An 18,104-nucleotide genomic window follows, 5' to 3' on the forward strand; every position below is an offset into this window, starting at 1 on the left:
TGCGCTTGTTTTTTTGCTTTCACTTTGCAATCGTGCGAACTGTGTATAGAGAGCGACAGCACTGATCTGTGAGTGATGATAATTTGTGCACCAATTCCTCTGACATCGTCTTATTAATCGTTAGCTTACTATGCAAACATGACAAGTGAAATCTCCCGCAGCAAGCTTAAACATGTGAGAGGTTGATCGCGGGTGAAGGGTGAAGGGTGACAGCCAAAGAAAAGCTTACCACAAAACGGAGAAGTTATGACAAATCAGACTATAAGGCAAAAAGAAAGTGCAGCTTTATGGTTTCATGGACAAAAGAATTTCTGTGGCTGCAATATGATGAGCTAAATAACCAGGGCTGCACATAAGTGGTCCGCAGGTGCGCATTCGCTGTCAAAATAAAAAACACGCACAAGGGTTAGGGTTAAATTTAAAAACTGTACTTTTGAGTTAAAATATATATTTATAATTTTAATAAATGACAACTTAAAAATGCATAAACATTGTTTTTGTATCGAAAAAATATCGAACCGTGACACCAAAGTATCGAACCGAACCGAACCGTGAATTTTGTGTATCGTTGCACCCCTAATATATATATATATATATATATATATATATATATATATATATATATATATATATATATATCATAATAATCTGACAATACTATAATATGGTAAATGGCCTGTATTTACCTCAGGCAGCAGGAATTCTGTGTCAATTCACAGAAAATATATCTTTAAATGTGGAGCTGCTGAAAAAAACAGAAAAACCCCAAAACTTTATTTTTACTTTGTGCTGGTCTCAGAGGCGGTGGCAGCTACAACCGTTAACTGGAACTTATTTCTTGCTGCTTTGACTGAGATTTATATATGTGATGGAGTCCTTCTTTGGGCTCTGTGTATTTGCTGGAGAAAGCTGTTTGGTTTGCATTCAGCAGGTTTGTGACACAGTCACCTAATTTCCCTCCATCAGCGCGTGGGCGCTGTTACATAATTAACAGCCACGGCTCGGGACACAGGCGTCCTGTTAGAGATAATCAGCAGAGAAAGTAGGTCAGTCTGATCCGGAGCTTCATCACGCTCACCTGTAGCTCATCTTCATCACACCACTGGTTGCCTGGAAACCTGCTCGGCTTTAAAATCAGACCGCTGGCTCTCGTTCAGTTTTATCGCTCCAGAGGATCTGACCACCGGAGACAAACCGCAGACCTTCAGGATCAGATCTCACACACACACACTTGTTTTCATGCATTTGTGGGGACATAATGCTTTCCCTAGCCGCTTACGCTAACCCTCGCCCTAACCCTCACCATAACCCAACTGCAACCCTGCCACTAAAACCACACTGTGAGTCTCAAACATGCCTGCATTTGGTCCCTATAAGTGTAGCGGCGTCCTCACAAAGCTGTGTAAACCTGGCACACACACACACACGCTCCCTGCCTGAGAAACAATCAGCAGGCTCGTCGGCTTCATTCATTCCTCGTTTGTGACGACTCAGACCCTGTTACCATGACAACAACGCCTCCTATGGCTTACTCTCGTGTTCATTCAGCTCGCTTCCCAAAATGCATCTGTGTGAAGTTACTCTGTGTGTCTGAACAAGTCTCGGCCTGCACCGCCTCAGCTTCCTGTCTGTGTGACGTCATCCTCACAGGCGCTCACACAGGTGGGATCAGGAGGACACGGGATATTCAATAAATCCCAGATCGGGGTTCTCTGAACCTAATACGCCACGAAGGTACACAGGAAGCTTTTTTATAGACGTTACTCCTGAACTGGAGCAGGAGAGATCTGCAGGGAAGCTGGTCATTCCTTACTTCATCTTCGGCTCGTGTGATTGGTCAGCTGCAGAAGTTGTTGGCGTGTTTGAAATGGATCTGTCCAAAGCTTCAGAAGTGTAGCGTTAGAGATCCATCGTGCACTCAGAAGGCAATGCGCTGTAGCTTTAAACCTCGTCATCATTAAAGACTGGATGGTTAACCGTGGCGATGGTATCCACCGCCACATGGACCCAGCGTAGTCTGAATGACCCTGCTGAACTTTGCTGTGGACGTTAAAAATGAATAACCTCACCAGCAGCATGGCTCAGTGAAAGAGAACTGTTCCCACGGAGTGTGTAATGAATGATCATTTTCACTTGCAGGGTTCCTGCAGGTCTTCCTGTGGTGTATATTCTCTTTTCGGGCCTTAACAGACACCAAAGTTTTAACTGTTTGATGTCTTTTAACCATTTTATCCTCAATCTTCAAGTCACCCAAAGTTCAAGAAACATAACGCTAAAACAGCTTCCACACACGTCTGTCTCCTGCTTCTTGTGGTCAGACTTTCCACGTTGACTTTGTCTCAGAGTTCAGCGGGACTTTGATCCCGTCAGACTTTCCAAACCGGGTTCTCGAGCCAGCTCCAGGAACCCTCGATGCTTCAAATTGGCAGAGGAAGGGCGTGATGGAGCAGCAGCAGAGCAGAGACAGAACCCAACTGCAGACACAAAGATGTGGGAGCGGATCCTCTGTCCATCCCAAAATGCTTTAGACGGGAATTCTGTGTTTTCAGTGGACGAGTCAGGAGCGTGCTCCCAGTTTTTAAAAATCGTTTTAGTTTTTATTCTTAAACGTAGGGCTTTAGCTTTGACGAACTTCATGATTGTACCGAGTTCCCACCGCAACCCACATGGATGCGCACGCTCTGAGTCAGCTGCACACACACACACTCGGCTGCATGATAAAAACATGATTATCTCCTCCTGCAGCAGTCATGCGCTCTCACTTCCTGTCTGCGTGTTTTTACTGAGGTCGTGTGGAGGTCGAGCATAAAAACATGGAACTGCGACTGCAGAGCGTTTGTTTCCAGGAGCTGGAGTGAAATACTACATCAAGTAAGAGTGTTTTCACACCTTCATGGGCTGAATAACCTCATACAGGGATTGTGTTGTTGGGCTCGTAATTACAAGTTCAAATATTCAAATATCACATTATGTCCAAAACTATATCCAGGGCTATAATGCTGGATGATAACGATGGATCTGCTGTAAGCCTCTTTCAGATGGGATTAACAGAACGAGGCGCTGGATAAAGATTCCCCACAGTCCCTGAAAATTCAGCCGTCCAACTCTGGATTTATGGGATAATTACGGAGTACAGTCTGTAATGATCTGAACATCAGAGCACAAAGATGATACTGACGCTGATCGGTTTCAGTTAATAATACGGATCCTGGAAGTAAATGGAAATAACAATGTGACTGTATTTACCTACAAATACTTCACTGTAGATGTTTTTTTGAGTTTGAGTCACTGTAAGGTTTCAGAGGAGTTACGGCGTACCTGCAGAGCTCGCTGTGAAACAGGAAGTTCACATTAGTCAAACTTTAAATCTCATTTTGCTGCCAGAAGACACTTCGTAGTTTTCACTTCACAAAACAGCTCCTGTAGGAGGATTCAGTTTCAGGCGATCGATAACGCTGAACAAGCTGCTTTTTCTCTGTTTCGACAGTCACGTGACCCAGACGACATCATGGAGCCCTCCCGGGTCGAGCGGCGGCGCCCCGGAGCTGACGCCTCCACCTCAGGAGACTTCAGAGGTGGGGGAAGGGTGTGATGGAGAGGCGGTGAAGCAGAGACAGAACCCGACCGCAGAGATGAAGATGTAGGAGCCAATTCGCCATCCATCCCCGATTCCTCCATCATTACTGCAGTCATGTGACACTTATATTTATATACATTTATAGCTGTTATAAAGCAATTCAACGTGTAAATGTATGTCTGCGAGCAAACATCATTTCAGGGTTACTAACAAGAGCCCGGCGGGCTCGTCGTTGAGCTAGTGTCAACATTTAAACAGCAAGAAAGTGAAGAGACACCCTTCATGTTAGCACTGACGACGCACAGTTTCTCCATCAGAGGGCGTTCGTCGATGTTTTAAGCTGCACTGGCATATTTTCTTAAAAAGAACTCATAAATAAAGACACATAACAAATAAGATATTTGTTTCACGCGTGTTACTCGTGCAGCAGGAGTAACGAAGTAACGACTAGCCGTTAGCTTTAATGTGCAAACAGCGCCAGCTTTATGTTCTGGGCGGAGCTTCAGTTTACATTTCGGTGTATCGCTGGCACGTGATGTTAGCCAAGCTACAGTAAGCGCCGACTCATGACTTAAGCAACACGACTTCCTGAAAGTCAACCGCCTCCTCTGCTCACTTCCTGTTACATATTTCCTGTTCCTGTCGTGGATTTTCATAATAAACATAAAGCCTGTAATAATGAGAAGAAGGTGTACTTTATTGGTCCCCGTGGGGAAAATCCCTCTCTGCATTTAACCCATTCACTCAGTGAAGCAGTGGGCAGCCATTGGGCGCCCGGGGAGCAGTGTGTAGGGACGGTACCTTGCTCAGGGGCACCTCAGGGTAGCTGTTCAGGGGAATCTAACCCCCGACCTTCCGATCATGGGGCCACCACTGAGCTATCCCTGCCCCCCTGAGGTCAGAGTCTCAGAAAAGTCAGTAAACTATGAGCGCTATAAACTATAAAACATCTGTGTGTCCTTTAAGACATGTATTAGCAAACAGGCTAACGAGATAAAAGCTCTGCATTTCATTAATGTTGCAGGTTTTTTGCACTGGTGACTCAGAAGCATTTGCCCCACAGACCTGCATTAGAAAGCTTTGTGGTCTCTGACATGAACACAAAGACATTTAGGTTGAACTTTCACGCCCTGAGTCGTGTCTGCAGGTGTCTGTTTGTTTTACTGCCGTGTAAAACGTTCTCTGAGCCTCGGCAGCGCCTCGCTCACCATGATGGAAAAACTGAAAGCACTTTAGTTTCTGTAAAGGTTGCGTCATTCTCTCCAGAAAACATCTTCATGCATTAAAAATGGAGAATTATGAAGGTCTGAGGATTCTGGGAATGTAATTTGTCTCTATTCAGTGTGAGCGCAGTTCTTTCTTGACCACTTCAGCCCGTCTCGACTCTCCTTCATTATGTTTTAAATTGCTGCAGCGCTCCTCTGCCTCCTTTTTTTGTCCCTGCTCAGTTTCCGGCCTTTTCTCTCGTCGCGGAGAGCCTCGCCGAGCGCTCGATATGCTTTTATTCCCAGCAACAGGAAGGTTTTGTCAGTGGATGCTGAGAGCTCAGCTAATCTGAGAAGGTCGACATTCCTGCTTCTGAATTGTCCTTCAGGGTCACTGTGAAGTTTGCTGCCACAAACTTGTTCAAACTAACAGGAAGTGTTTTTCTGGCTGCAGCCGCTCGCACGGCAGCCTGAAAGGGAACATCAGAGGATCAAAACAATCGATCAGATGGAGAACAGACGGACAGAAGGCGGCTCTGCACGAGTTAAACAACAGCGGCGACTCCATACGTCAAACCAGCAGTTTTTATTCGCTCACTGCTGTCTGACAGCAACAAAAAGTTTATATGAAGTACTTAGTTTCACTCTGATAGCGACGACGTTGACCAGCTGGCTTAGCTAGGCTACATTATCAGTTTGGAATATTAAAGTGATTTAAATGAACTCTTCTGCATGACTAAAAGGATGGTGGCTGCTGAACACCAGAGTCACGTTTGGCATCACTGCAGTCGTCTTTCTTTTGGTCATGCGATAACGACAGCCTAGCTGCAGGACACCAGCCCTCGAGGCCTGGACTTCCCCTCTCCAGGTCTAAAGTAACCACCAGTCAGGTCAGGGTCCCCAATAGGTGGACCTTGGTCCAGATCTGGGTCTGGACGCGGCTCTATATGGACTCGGAGCTATAACTAGATTGTTTTTCTAGATTTTTGTTTTGCTCAAGTTCGCTCGTACACGTGTTTCTGTTGTTTCTACAATGGTCACACACCAGTGACGTGCGTTCTAACTCATCCCACATGACATCTTTTAGCCAATCAAATCATTTCCTCAGTTTCGTCTGTGAGGAGAGCGGGGGGCTCACAGCTGACGGTGTTTTCATGTACATGTAGTTAAACTACACCTTAATCTGCAGACAGCTTTTCCTAATATAAAAGAAGATTATTTCAATATGACGCTGTTATGATGAAAACCTCCGGGTCACTGTGAAAATAAATAATAAACATAGTTGAGATGTTATTGAATTGTACGTCTTTCTCTTCATGACTTCAGGTTATAGTGAATTAAAACACACGCAGGTGTTTGTTGACATTTTGTTTAAAGTTGAATTAAATTTCCACCAAAGCCGTGAGTCAAGAAGACGAGAATTCAGGCAGCCAAGAGACGGGACAACAACAAAAACGGAAGAAAAGTAACCAAGAAAAATCATCCATCATTTTTCATCAGGAGTTGGTAATAAAAAGGGAGAAACACATAAAAACAGATTTACTGTAACTTCCTGTGAAAGTGAAGACTCGTCATGTTCGTGTGGTGGGATGTGAGACAATCACAAAGCATGACTGAAACGCCGGAATGATTTCACCGCTGTGCCGTCCCACATGCTGCTTTATTATTGGACTGCGGAGCATTATGTCATCGCTGTGGATCGATACTCGCGCGCTGTCTTTCCATTTCACGCTGGACTCTATGCTTTGATTTGTCTGCAGGATAATGAGTTTAATCAGAGTGAAGACGTGATTGGGCGAGTCGTGTTTTGCATACAGATGTGTGTGTTCGTCGCCCGTGGAGTGCACGAATGTGCCGCCGTGTGAGCTGAATGGCAGTATTTATAGTGCATGCGAGGCCCGAGCCAATAATCTTCCTGCCTCGGGCTCAAGCTTCGATTCCAGCTCAGTGCAGCTCTGAATATGTGCTGCTGCTGCAAACAGTAATAATGTGAAACATGCACATAACAGTAGCTAAACACGGCCTGATGCTCGACAGCCCTGCTGCTCGGGTTCAGACTCGTTTCTGGACTCGGGCAGGTTTAGGGTCTCATCTACTTCCTGCTTCCTTCCATCAAAGTTCTCCGTCTCTGCTCCATCACATATTTCTCTTCCTCTTCTGTCTTTGTCTCAGCTTTCTTACACTGCACTCCTGAAATGGATCAGCCATTTGTTCAGTCTGTGCATCCTCCCTCTGAGGCCCGGAGCTCGCCTCCACTGCAGGCCTTGTTTGTGGCTCAGTTTTAATAGTTCTCTGTAAACAACAGCACGCTCATATAATCCTGCTGCACGGCTGAAATTCTGCTTTACATAACCAAAGCTGGCCTGAATGGAGCGCTGACCTGCTGGTACCTTGTAAGACTCATCATCACTGATGTTATTAAGCAGGCCAATCTAACTGATCTGTTTGGGCCCGGCTTTCTAATCCATGCCTGACTGAGAGGTTGATGCAATCTGTGACCTCTCAGCATCCAGGTTGAGGCTTTGCAGGTTGTGTAACGTCAAATTTGGTTGTAAACTGTTGGGACAAAAGCAAAGAGGAGACCTGCGCATGCACACGTACACTGCAGCGTAGCTGATGTGGGAACAAAACAAGGCGATCACAATTAGCAGCTCCTGGAAATCCTGGAGACAAAATCAGTACCTGACCCACCATCAAACCTGCAGTTCCTCTGACGTCCAGCGGGGGTCAATCCCCAAACGCTCACACTACAGCAGTAATAAACATGTTTACTGTATAAAGACGTGAAGTTTGCATTATTGGGGGCGTGTCCTGATTGACTGACAGGTGGATGGTGACACAAGCAGCTGTAGCGGCCATCTTCACCTGAACATTTTTAATGACTGTAGTAACAGAGCTGAAGGCTGTTATTTAGCATTAAATACCAATTTATAGATACGGTTGTGTCTGTTTGCCTCCAAGCAGGGTTTTCAGCCTACGCACACACGCTGTAATGCAGTCTCTAGAATCACAGCTGCTCTCACTTCTGTACAATCAGACTCAGAGGAGTCGCCCCCTGCTGGACACCAGAGAGCGCACAGGGTTAGCTTTGTCGAATTTTCATAAATCACTCCGTGTGGGCTCTAACACTTTGTTATGAAGGTGTTAGTGTTGATCAGTGCAGCTTTAGGCTGTTTGAAAACGCATCGTTTTCTCTCCGTTTGGCCTCCCGTCCTCACTGAGTCTGCGTTTCCCCAAGGAAAACGCAGCGTTTTGAAAACGCTCAGAAAACGAATACATCTGAAGACAGTGCTTTCCTGTCGCAGTGTGGACAGTGAAAACGGAGACTTTCTAAAACGATGACGCATGTTTGTCATGTGATGCAGTCATGTGATGCAGTCATGTGACCAATTAAACTAAGATAGTGGAGGGTATTACACAGCAGTTGTTTTGTTTGACAGCCGTATTAAAGATTAATATAGAATAGAATAGAATAGCCTTTATTGTCATTGTACAGAGTACAACGAAATTGGAGTGGCACTCCCTTGGTGCAAGATAAATAATAAATATAAATGTAAAATATAAAAAGTACAATAAAATAATCGCAAGTACTCAAACAATAGTATGTACAATATATACAGGATAGCAGCATTAATATGATGACAGTATGAATAGCAGCATAATATAATGACAGTGACGGTATGGAATAGGTTCAGTTGTTTTTGTGCTTATTTACTACGGTGGTAGCTCTGGGAAAGAAGCTATCCCTGAATCTGTTTGTCCTGGTTTTATGTGACCTGTACCGTCGGCCTGACGGTAATAGTTCAAACAGTTGGTTGCTGGGGTGAGAGTGGTCCTTGATGATATTGCCAGCTCTGCTGAGGTACCGAGAGTTTGCAGTGACCTCCAGGCTGGGCAGAGAGCAGCCAGTGATCTTCTGGGCTGTGTTGATGACCCTCTGCAGTACTGTCCTGTACATGCTCCAGAGAGCTTTTCTTCAAATTATTTAATTCTCACTCACATTTGCAACTTTGTACTTTTGTGTTACTTGCAACAAAAACTCCACCTCATTGTTAGTCCATTTAAAAAACTCGCTGCTTTTCCTCGACATTTTGCCGGAAAGTAAATAACGCATGCGGAGAACTGGAACGTAAGCGTTTTCAGACGTTTCAATGTGGACGCACAACTAGTGTGGACGCGGAGCGTTTTCAGACGAAAACGCCGTTTTCAAATCTATCCGGGCCAGTGTGAACGTAGTCATTGGCTGTATCCCAACTCAGGGTCTGCAGCCTTAAAGGCCGCATTTTAAGGCCGATTACATCACAGCGACGCGACGAAGGCTGTCCCAATTCGAAGGCTGCTCGAAATGCAGCCCTCAAATGCGTCCTTCATTTCCCTGAATTTTAAGGACATGGCGGTGTAGACTTCGTGGCCCAATATATCCCAGAATGCATAGCGCGGCGGTGGGTGTGGATAATTTTGCCGAAAAAAAACGGCAGATGAGGGGCGCCCGAAGAGTAAACTTTAAGTACTGAATATTATGTCACTTATTTATGTGCAAATGTTTAATAACGAAGAACATTAAAACATTGCTGTTGGCCACATGTCGGCAAAGTTATGTGACATTAGTGACGTTTGTACTAACTTGGTTTTAAAGCCTTTACTTTAAAATATACGCCGTTCAATAGCTGAGCTTCATCTTACAGAGAATGATCAAAGCTCATGTAGAAACAAACAAATGAACAAAATATGTTCTCCTTCATTTCTGTCAAACACAGCTGTATGACACGTTTCCAGCTGTTAGTATCATGGTTGCTAGGCAACCTGGGCAGCGCGACGGAGGCTACACCGTCCCATTTCACAAGCCTCGCACTTCCGGCCTTAGCGGTCTTTGAGTACGCGGCCCTTGAGGATGGTTAAGGCTGCGTACTTTAAGGCTGCAGACCCTGAATTGGGATACAGCCTTAATATGCAGCCTGAAGGTGTCCTCAGCAGGTGTGTTAGCGAGGCGCTCACAGGTGCAGCGTGCGTGTTAACGGGATGAGTCAGAACCGTGTTTGGCCCAGTCCCCGCTCTGAAGCAGGCGTGTCTCGCCGCTGCCCTACTTTCCTCTCAAAAAGGTCATCACAACATCCCCATCCTTTAAAAAACGCTGTTGCTAGGAGCTTTTAATGAGAGCGAGGCTGAGAGGGGTTTGTTGTTTGTTTCTGTCCACCGTCACATATGGCTGCATGTTAGACGAGCTTCACATCAGATCAGGCCTCACGAGGCTCCAAAGTCCAGGACACAAGAAATCACTTTCTGATGCTGTTCATGGTGGTCAGAGAGAAACCACAACACTGACTCCCTATGGGCACCAGCTGGCAACAGTGGGGAGGAAGAACAGTCCTTTGTCTGTGAAGGTTCTCAGTCATCCAGGTCATCGTAGTCTAAGGAGCTTGCAAAGAAAAGCGTCTGGACTTCTTTAAGTTGCTTGAAGACGTTTCACCTCTCATCCGAGAAGCTTCTTCAGTTCTAAGGTCAAATGGTGGAGAGTCCCAGATATAAACCTAGTGGGAGCGTCCCCCCACAGAGGGACAAAAGGACCCCCTGATGATCCTCTAATCATCTGGGCCAAGGTGTGAAACTGTGTCTTCAAGCAACTTAAAGAAGTCCAGACGCTTTTCTTTGCAAGCTCCTTTGACGACAAGAACAGTCCTACTCTTTCGAGATGTCCCTACATGTGCCACGACTGTCTTCTTTTGCTCGTCTCATCTCTTTTTTCATCTCCTCTGAAGAAGAATCTGCTCTCCTCTTTTCCTTCCCTCCCTCCATTCTTCCTTTCTCACTTCCTTCCTTCGTTCCACCCACACCTAACCATCCACAGACAGACATGAAGCTGTGTTAAAGCTGCGTGAATAAAGTGACAGAAGGGTGTTCAGGGTTTAGGTCTGGGCTCTGAAGCTGCAGCCTGGTTGGAGCAGGGACCTGTGTGAGGGGTCTGCAGGTCTGAGCGGAGCAATCGTGTTCTTCAAACCTGAACCAATCAGTGCGGAGCCCTGAGCGACCCTGCTTCTCCAAACACCTCACCGTCACATATATCACTGAAGCTCATTACGTGTTTGCAGGTTTGAGTCCGGAGACGTTTCCCTCACTGAAACGTTTCATCTGACATTTTTAATGTCTTAAACTCTCTCTGCTTCCTCATTTCCTTCCTCCCTCCCTCATCTTGTCTCCTCCTTGGGTTGCGTTTGTTTTTCCCTGTCTGAAGCACGCCAGGTTCCACGTGACTGAGCCACAGAGGGGCGGGGAGGAGGGGGAGAAGAGCGGGACACGGCGGGCTCTCATTGGACAAAAGTAGGTCAAGCCGGCCCACTCACGTGACCCAGCATACCTCTGCAGGCTGTGTGTGTGTGTGTGTGTGTGTGTGTGTGTGTGTGTGTGTGTGTGTGTGTGTGTGTGTGTGTGAATTTTAAAGGAAGCAGATTTCACAAGAATAAAAAGGCCTGAATGAAGGTTTCAGAGATAAAATGTCAGCACGTCTGCAGATCACGAAGGTTTAACTGCTGAGAGCAGAGAGAAGTTTAAACTCCACGAGAGACAAAAACACTTTCAGGGTTTGGTTGTTCCTGGAAGTTTCTGGATGTTTAGTCTGCAGATCAGAAACAACCAGACGCAGCTTGCTCAGAATGAGCGTTAATGGAAAGAAACAGACAGAAATGCTGCCCACATGAGCGCGACTCAGGGATGATACGGAACAGGAAGTAAAATGAAGCAGGAAACACTGAACAAAACAAGAACTGAACCGATAAACATCCAAGAACCAACACTGATCGCACACACACTACACACTGGAATATTCTCCCATGTTGCTTGTCTGTGTTGTATTCTGTTACGTGTGATGATATCTGTGCATTCCTGGATTATCCTTTGTGTTACACTTTTTGATGGGTTTTTTCCTCGCTACCTAGCCTGACCTGTCTCCCCAATGTGATACCATACCATACCATACCAACTTTATTTCTAAAGCACTTTAACATAAAACCAGAGTTTCACAAAGTGCTGTACATGTTAATAGCATACGTAAAGAAAATTAAAATGAGATACGATAAAATAAATAGATACAATAAATTGAAACATGTTAAAACAAATTGAGTCAACCCCTCTAATCAATGCCAAAGGCTTCAGCGAATAAATATGTTTTAAGAAGACTTTTAAATTCAGAGAGAGAAGAGGCCTGCCTAACATGCAAGGGCAGATCATTCCACAACTTTGGAGCAGCTACAGCAAAAGCACGATCACCTTTAAGTTTATACTTAGTTTTCGGTACCTTAAGGAGTTGCTGATTGGCGGACCTAAGGGAACGGGCAGGTGTATATGGTTGTAGTAGCTCCGAGAGGTAGGGGGGGGCCAGGCCATTAAGAGATTTAAAAGCAAATAAGAGAATTTTAAAAACAATCCTAAAATGTACAGGTAGCCAGTGGAGTGAAATTAAAATAGGGGTAATGTGCTCAAACTTTTTTGTTCCAGTTAAAAGACGTGCTGCAGCATTTTGCACAACCTGCAGGCGCCTAATGGACGCATCACTAACCCCAAAATAAAGTGCGTTACAATAATCCAGCCTAGAAGTAACAAAGGCATGGATTACTGTCTGAAAATGCTGTTTCGATAAGATAGGCTTTATTTTGGCTAATTCCCTCAAATGAAAAAAGCTAGATCTTACAACAGCTCTGACCTGGCTTTCAAGTTTAAGATTTGCCTCTATTTTAACTCCCAGATTAGTGATGACTGGTTTAACATACTGTGCCAGTGAACCAAGATCTATAATAGTGGCCTCAGAAGCGCCACCAAAAACCATCACTTCTGTTTTCTGTTCATTAAAATGTAAAAAGTTCAAAGCCATCCAAGTCCTTATTTCATCAAGGCATCTGAGCAGCGGGTCTACTGAGAAGCCATTTATCTTTTTAAGTGGGAAATAAATCTGGGAGTCATCGGCGTAGCAGTGGAAAGAAATCCCATGTTTCCTGAAAATAGACCCAAGGGGTAGGAGATATAGAGAGAAAAGAAGCGGGCCTAAAACTGAACCCTGTGGAACCCCACATTGAAGAGAAGCAGTAGAGGATACAAACTCCCCTAGTTTCACAGAGAAAGTTCGCTCTGCCAAATAGGATCTGAGCCACTGCAGTGCGGTACTCCGCATACCCACCAACTGCTCTAAACGGGAAATTAAAATATTATGATCCACTGTATCAAAAGCAGCAGTTAAATCTAACAGCACAATAATAACACAGTCACCTGAGTCATTTGCCAAAAACACATCATTAAAAACTCTTAAAAGGGCAGATTCAGTACTATGTAAAGCTTTAAAACCAGATTGGAAAACTTCTAAAATACCGTGTTCTTCTAGGAAGGACATTAATTGCTTGTAAACTACCTTTTCAAGAATCTTTGAGATAAAAGACAGTTTGGAAATAGGTCTGTAATTCGCAATAATATCAGGATCAAGAGCAGGTTTTTTGAGTAGAGGCTGAATCACTGCATGTTTGAGATTGACAGGTACAACACCAGAGGACAGACTACTATTTACAATGGATTGTACAGCTGATGCTATAGTGAGAAAAACCTCTTTGAAAAATCGAGGAGGGAGAGCATCATAAGGGGAACCTGAGGGCTTCATGTGAGCAACCAACTCCTGCAGGCAGAGCATGGAAACTGGCTCGAACCTGTCAAAGACAGCAGAACTAGGGACAGGGGTAGAAGGGTCGGGAACGGACTGGGAAGTCTGTGCTTTGACAGATAGCACTTTATCAATAAAAAAGTGTAGGAAGTTTTCACAAATTTCCTGAGAAGACTCGACAGAAGACTGTGGAGCATGAAGGACCATGTCAATAGTCTTAAATAAGACATGAGGCTTACGACAATTTGCCTGAATAATAGTAGCGAAATGTTTCCTCTTAGCATCTTTTACAGTTTTCTGGTAAGAATTCCAGTAATCTTGTAACATTTGGTATGACACCTGAAGTTGATCCTTCTTCCATTTACGTTCAGCTCTCCTGCACTTTCTTCTGGCAGCCCGGGTGTCTTCATTCAGCCAGGGTTCAGATTTGGCTTTAACTTGCTTAAGCTTAAAGGGGGCCACTGAATCTAAAGCAGTTTGGCAGACAGAATAAAACCATGTACTCAGCTCTTCTGTATCATTGCATATGAAATCAGGAAGGCCGCCGTTCTGATTAAAAACAATAGAAAACTGTCCAGCAGAGGAAGGGTTAAAAATACGACAGCTCCTAGCAGCAACAGGAGGAAGATTAACTTTAGTACAAGGAAGGAAAACCTCAAACAGGACAGGCCTATGGTCTGACCATACAACATCACAAACCTCTAAGTTAGAGACAGGTAAATTGTGAGTTAAAACAAGATCCAACGTGTGCCCATATTTTTGTGTAGGCACAGACACAGGTTGCACAAGATCAAAAGAGTCAATAAGATTTAAAAAGTCCTTTGCCATTGGCTTGTCAGGGCAGCACACATGAATGTGATGTTTGTGTATTGTATGTACGGTTGGCAAGGTCTGTCATCTCGGGTGTGGGCAACTGCAACTGACAAATAAAAGCTCTCTCTCATCTCATCCTCGCCATTCGGCGTCGTTGCGGGCTGCGTCCACCTGACCCGTAGCTACGATGTGAATTTCATGTGACGTGGAAGCGTTAGGAGCGGTTTGTGGTTAGGTCAGAAGTTTAAACGTAGATTTCCCGCTGAGGCATAACTCAGGCGGTCGGCTGGATGTCGCCGTGCTGTCGGCGACCGCAAAATAAGAGGAAAACTATTACATCAGCAGCATTACAGGTTTCACCTCTCTTAAACCTACAGGGCGCCTTGTAGTTCACTGAGGGTGAACTCACTGTAGGACAGTGAGCTGCTTTCAGCCTAAGTCCTCAGGTGAACCTCAGCTCCGACCACGCCCTCTTTTTTCACCTTCAGAGCAAAAACTTTCCACAGGTTTCAGAAAATCACAGAGATTTTTCACTTCACTTCCAACAGGGAAAACACTCTCACCATGAAGCTGTCGCTGCGCAGGAAGCATGCGCAGTACGCTCAGCAAAGGTGTGTGTGTGAGAGAGAGAGAGAGAGCGGGGCGGGGTTATGGCTCCAGCTCTGACGTCAGCAGTCCTCCGTTCTCACACATGGACTCGGTGCTCGGTCCGCAGCCCGGTCAGGCACCGCCGCACGCGCACGCAGCAGGTCGTGTGTGCTGAGAGCAGCAACTTTTATTCTGAAAGGATTCCTTTCCGCGTGGACGTGAGGCCACAACGCGAGGACAGCGCTCACCTTACCGTGTCACACCTGCGGCTCTGCTCGGCTCGTTTCCCAGACTGAAGTCCCGATGCAAGGAGGCGTGATGGAGAAGATTTCCCGACACCCCGGCCCGCTCACCCCGCTCGCCCCGCTCAGCCCGGGCTTCCTGCCCATGGCCACGCACGGAGTGCTCAAGTCGCTGCTGGAGAACCCAGTGAAGCTGCCGCTGCAGCATGAAGGTGACGTGTGTGTGTGTGTGTGTGTGTGTGTGTGTGTGTGTGTGTCTCACATTTAAACTGCGTCAGCAGCAAAGTTTCCACAGCAGGAGAAGAAAGAAGAGTCCGTGTCTGCCGAGGTCACACGCGCACCGTGACAAACAAGCACCTGCAAACACACCTCTGCCTGTGTGTGGGGCAATAATTTAGTTTGAGGTGTGTGTCAGACTCGCTTCTCACGCAGAGCAGTTCGCAAACACGGAGGTCACAAGTGCAAATTCCCCGCGAGGAACCGGGGACGATTCTGCCAACCAGACTCTGTGTCATTTTTGGAGGATTTCAGGAAAGCGGCCCCGTGCTGCGCCCAGCTGTGAACTTCTGTTTTTCATGTTGCAAAACAAGCGTCTGAATGTTACCCGGCTCGGGCTGATCGTTCATAATTCAAAGAGTGATCGGAAAATATCGATATTCTCCTTCAGATGCTTCTTTTCTGCAGCCAGCTGCCCGAAAGTCAAATATGTGAACGCGCCGTGAGACACGTCTCCTGTCACTGCACACAGGTCCTGTTCCTCTGGCCTGTACGTGATGTTTATAACATGTTTATGAGTTTGTATCGTCAGGTGTAGACGTGAGCTCCGATCAGTGATCATTGTCCTTTAATCGACGTCATGACCTCCAGATTTACCTGACACTTTTGATTCCGATTAGAATCCATGTTGGAAGCGTCCTTTAATATAAAGACACAGAAGAAAATATTCCAGAGCTCAGTTTTCTTGTTTCTTCACATCTCAGATGTTTTATTAAGTTATTACTGAAGCTCAGGTAATGAGTCACCTGTGTGTGCTCGTCCTGATGGACTCTGTTGGGCTTTGTGTGTGTCCGTGATTGGACTTTATCCACCCTCTCGGTTAATAACAAGGACTTTATTGAGAGCGTCGTGCAGCTGCTGGTTCAGGCCGCCAGAGTTCGGAGTATTTGGGGGTTTGAGGCTGCCGTCTCGCCCGTGTTTGGTTTCTTGTGGTCACGCTGAACCATCCTGACCTTGGCGGTCTGAGCCTGCTAAACAAGTTTTTGCTCTGGAGACGTGTCAGGCTGCGAGGGCGATGAAGTAAGTACAGCTTCCCCGTCATTATATCTGCATCACCTTTTCCTGTTTGGAGGTTTTTTAAATGATGACCTGAAACACCATGAACGATGACTCAGATTTCTACTTTTTGTTGAAGTTCACATGAAAAAAAGTTTAGCTTTAGTTTTTCAAGCTCTCAGAGGTCTTTGAGGGATGTTTGGGTAAATCTCAGGTGTTCATGCCAGAGCTGTGCAGTCATTTTGCTTCAGTTTATCCCCTCGAAACACTTTCTTTGTTCAGATGCCTAAAAACACGTAATCGTTTTTCCATGTTGTGTTATACTGAGTTAACCTGATGCACAGTTAGCGGTAACTCTCACTTGTGACTTCAGTGAGTGCAACTTTAGTAAAATTGGTTCCACACCAGCCTCTGAAGAGCAGGGTGCTGATGCCAGGGTGGTGGATGGGTCAACAAAGCTCTGTGATATTTGATAACGACTTCCTTGTAATCAGACAAAGCAGTTCTTATGTTCAAACCTGACCAAACCTTCACCATCGTTTGTGGTAAATAAGACGAGAGTCATGTTAGCAGCAGGAAAACATCCTGAAGCGGGAGATTAGAAAACGTTCAGGTACAATCTGCTGCGGTCGAGCTGAAAGAAGAGTCAGAGTTCAGCTTCCTGTCATAGCAAACATCCTAAAATGAATTCAGATGTGTTTGACGGTTCTCAGTCATTTCATCAATACCAGAAAGCTTTAAAGGTGGAACACCAAGCAGCAGCTACCAGCTCACAGAGATTAACCCAAAATATCTTTTTATAGCTCCAGAGACCACCTTCACAGAGTGACTAATGCTGAGAGCAGCAGTTGCTCTTCGTATTTATAGCCTCGATCTGCTCCTCGTTTCTTTGTATTTCACAGAATATGAGGAGCAGGTTTACTGAAATACAGCACTGAAGCACAGTTTGTTGAACATTAGAAAGCTTGAGCACATTTATCCTTCAGTCTCTGAGCAGCTCTCTGTCATCTCTGTGAGGATCTCCAGGTTCTCCTTTGGATCTTCTTCTGAGCAGTCGTCTGTGAGATGATCCCACAGTTCTCTCCTGGTGCTTTTTTTAGTGCAGACCTTTGCTCTGTACCGTAAACCTCTAAAAGTTGGTCACTGTCACTGATTCACTCTCTCCATGTTCTTGTGCAGCTTTCAGCAAAGAGCACGAGAAGGAGAAAAACCTAGAAGAAGAGCGCAGCGCCCCCCAGTCGGCCTTCCTGGGCCCCACGCTGTGGGACAAAACCCTCCCCTACGATGGAGACACCTTTCAGCTGGAGTACATGGACCTGGAGGAGTTTCTGTCTGAGAACGGGATCCCCTCCAGCCCCTCCCATCACCACCACGACCACCACCCACCACACGCTCCACCACGCCAGCCGCCAATCATGACACCAGCCCCTCCCACGCCAGCACCCTTAGTGATTGACCTTAGCAACCACGCCTCCGCCTCTGTGCACACGACTGTCGTCTCCCCGAACTGCCTGCACGGCAGCCCGGCAGCAGCAGGTAACACCAGCACACCTGGTTTCATTAACTTTATGACTTTGTTTTTAACACATGCAGCTGTTCAAATGAATCACTGTGGTTATTACCAAAGTATTACCTGGTGCAGGTACAGCACAGTGTCATCAGCATAGCAGTGAATTATGGGAATTTAAACCAGGAATAATGCAGAGCCCAGTATGGATCCTTGAAGCACTCTAAAAAAGATATATTTATATATATATTGTGGATATGCAGCC

General features: G+C 45.7%; 2 protein-coding genes across 3 annotated transcripts in view; both read left to right on the top strand.

Annotated features, from left to right (window-relative positions):
* The window catches only part of stxbp4 (syntaxin binding protein 4), a 40,103-nt gene extending 36,093 nt beyond the window's left edge, over positions 1-4,010 (top strand). Inside the window, exon 20 of the mRNA XM_085434200.1 lies at positions 3,488-4,010. Coding sequence (XP_085290326.1) covers positions 3,488-3,495 — 8 coding nt within the window. The 3' untranslated portion in view covers positions 3,496-4,010. The remainder of the gene's footprint in view (positions 1-3,487) is intronic.
* Positions 4,011-14,902: 10,892 nt separating this feature from the next.
* The window catches only part of LOC146690015 (hepatic leukemia factor-like), a 14,445-nt gene continuing 11,243 nt past the window's right edge, over positions 14,903-18,104 (top strand). For both annotated transcript variants that reach the window (XM_085434894.1, XM_085434895.1), the window contains exons 1-2: positions 14,903-15,272; positions 17,512-17,868. In XM_085434894.1, the coding sequence (XP_085291020.1) occupies positions 15,122-15,272; positions 17,512-17,868 (508 nt within the window). In that variant the 5' untranslated portion in view covers positions 14,903-15,121. The remainder of the gene's footprint in view (positions 15,273-17,511; positions 17,869-18,104) is intronic.

The sequence above is a fragment of the Copadichromis virginalis genome, linkage group LG16 (genome assembly GCF_057382275.1).
Source record: "Copadichromis virginalis isolate Kocher_CV1m ecotype Utaka linkage group LG16, C_Virginalis_male_GT1.1, whole genome shotgun sequence".
In the NCBI taxonomy this organism is placed as follows: Eukaryota; Metazoa; Chordata; class Actinopteri; order Cichliformes; family Cichlidae; genus Copadichromis; species Copadichromis virginalis.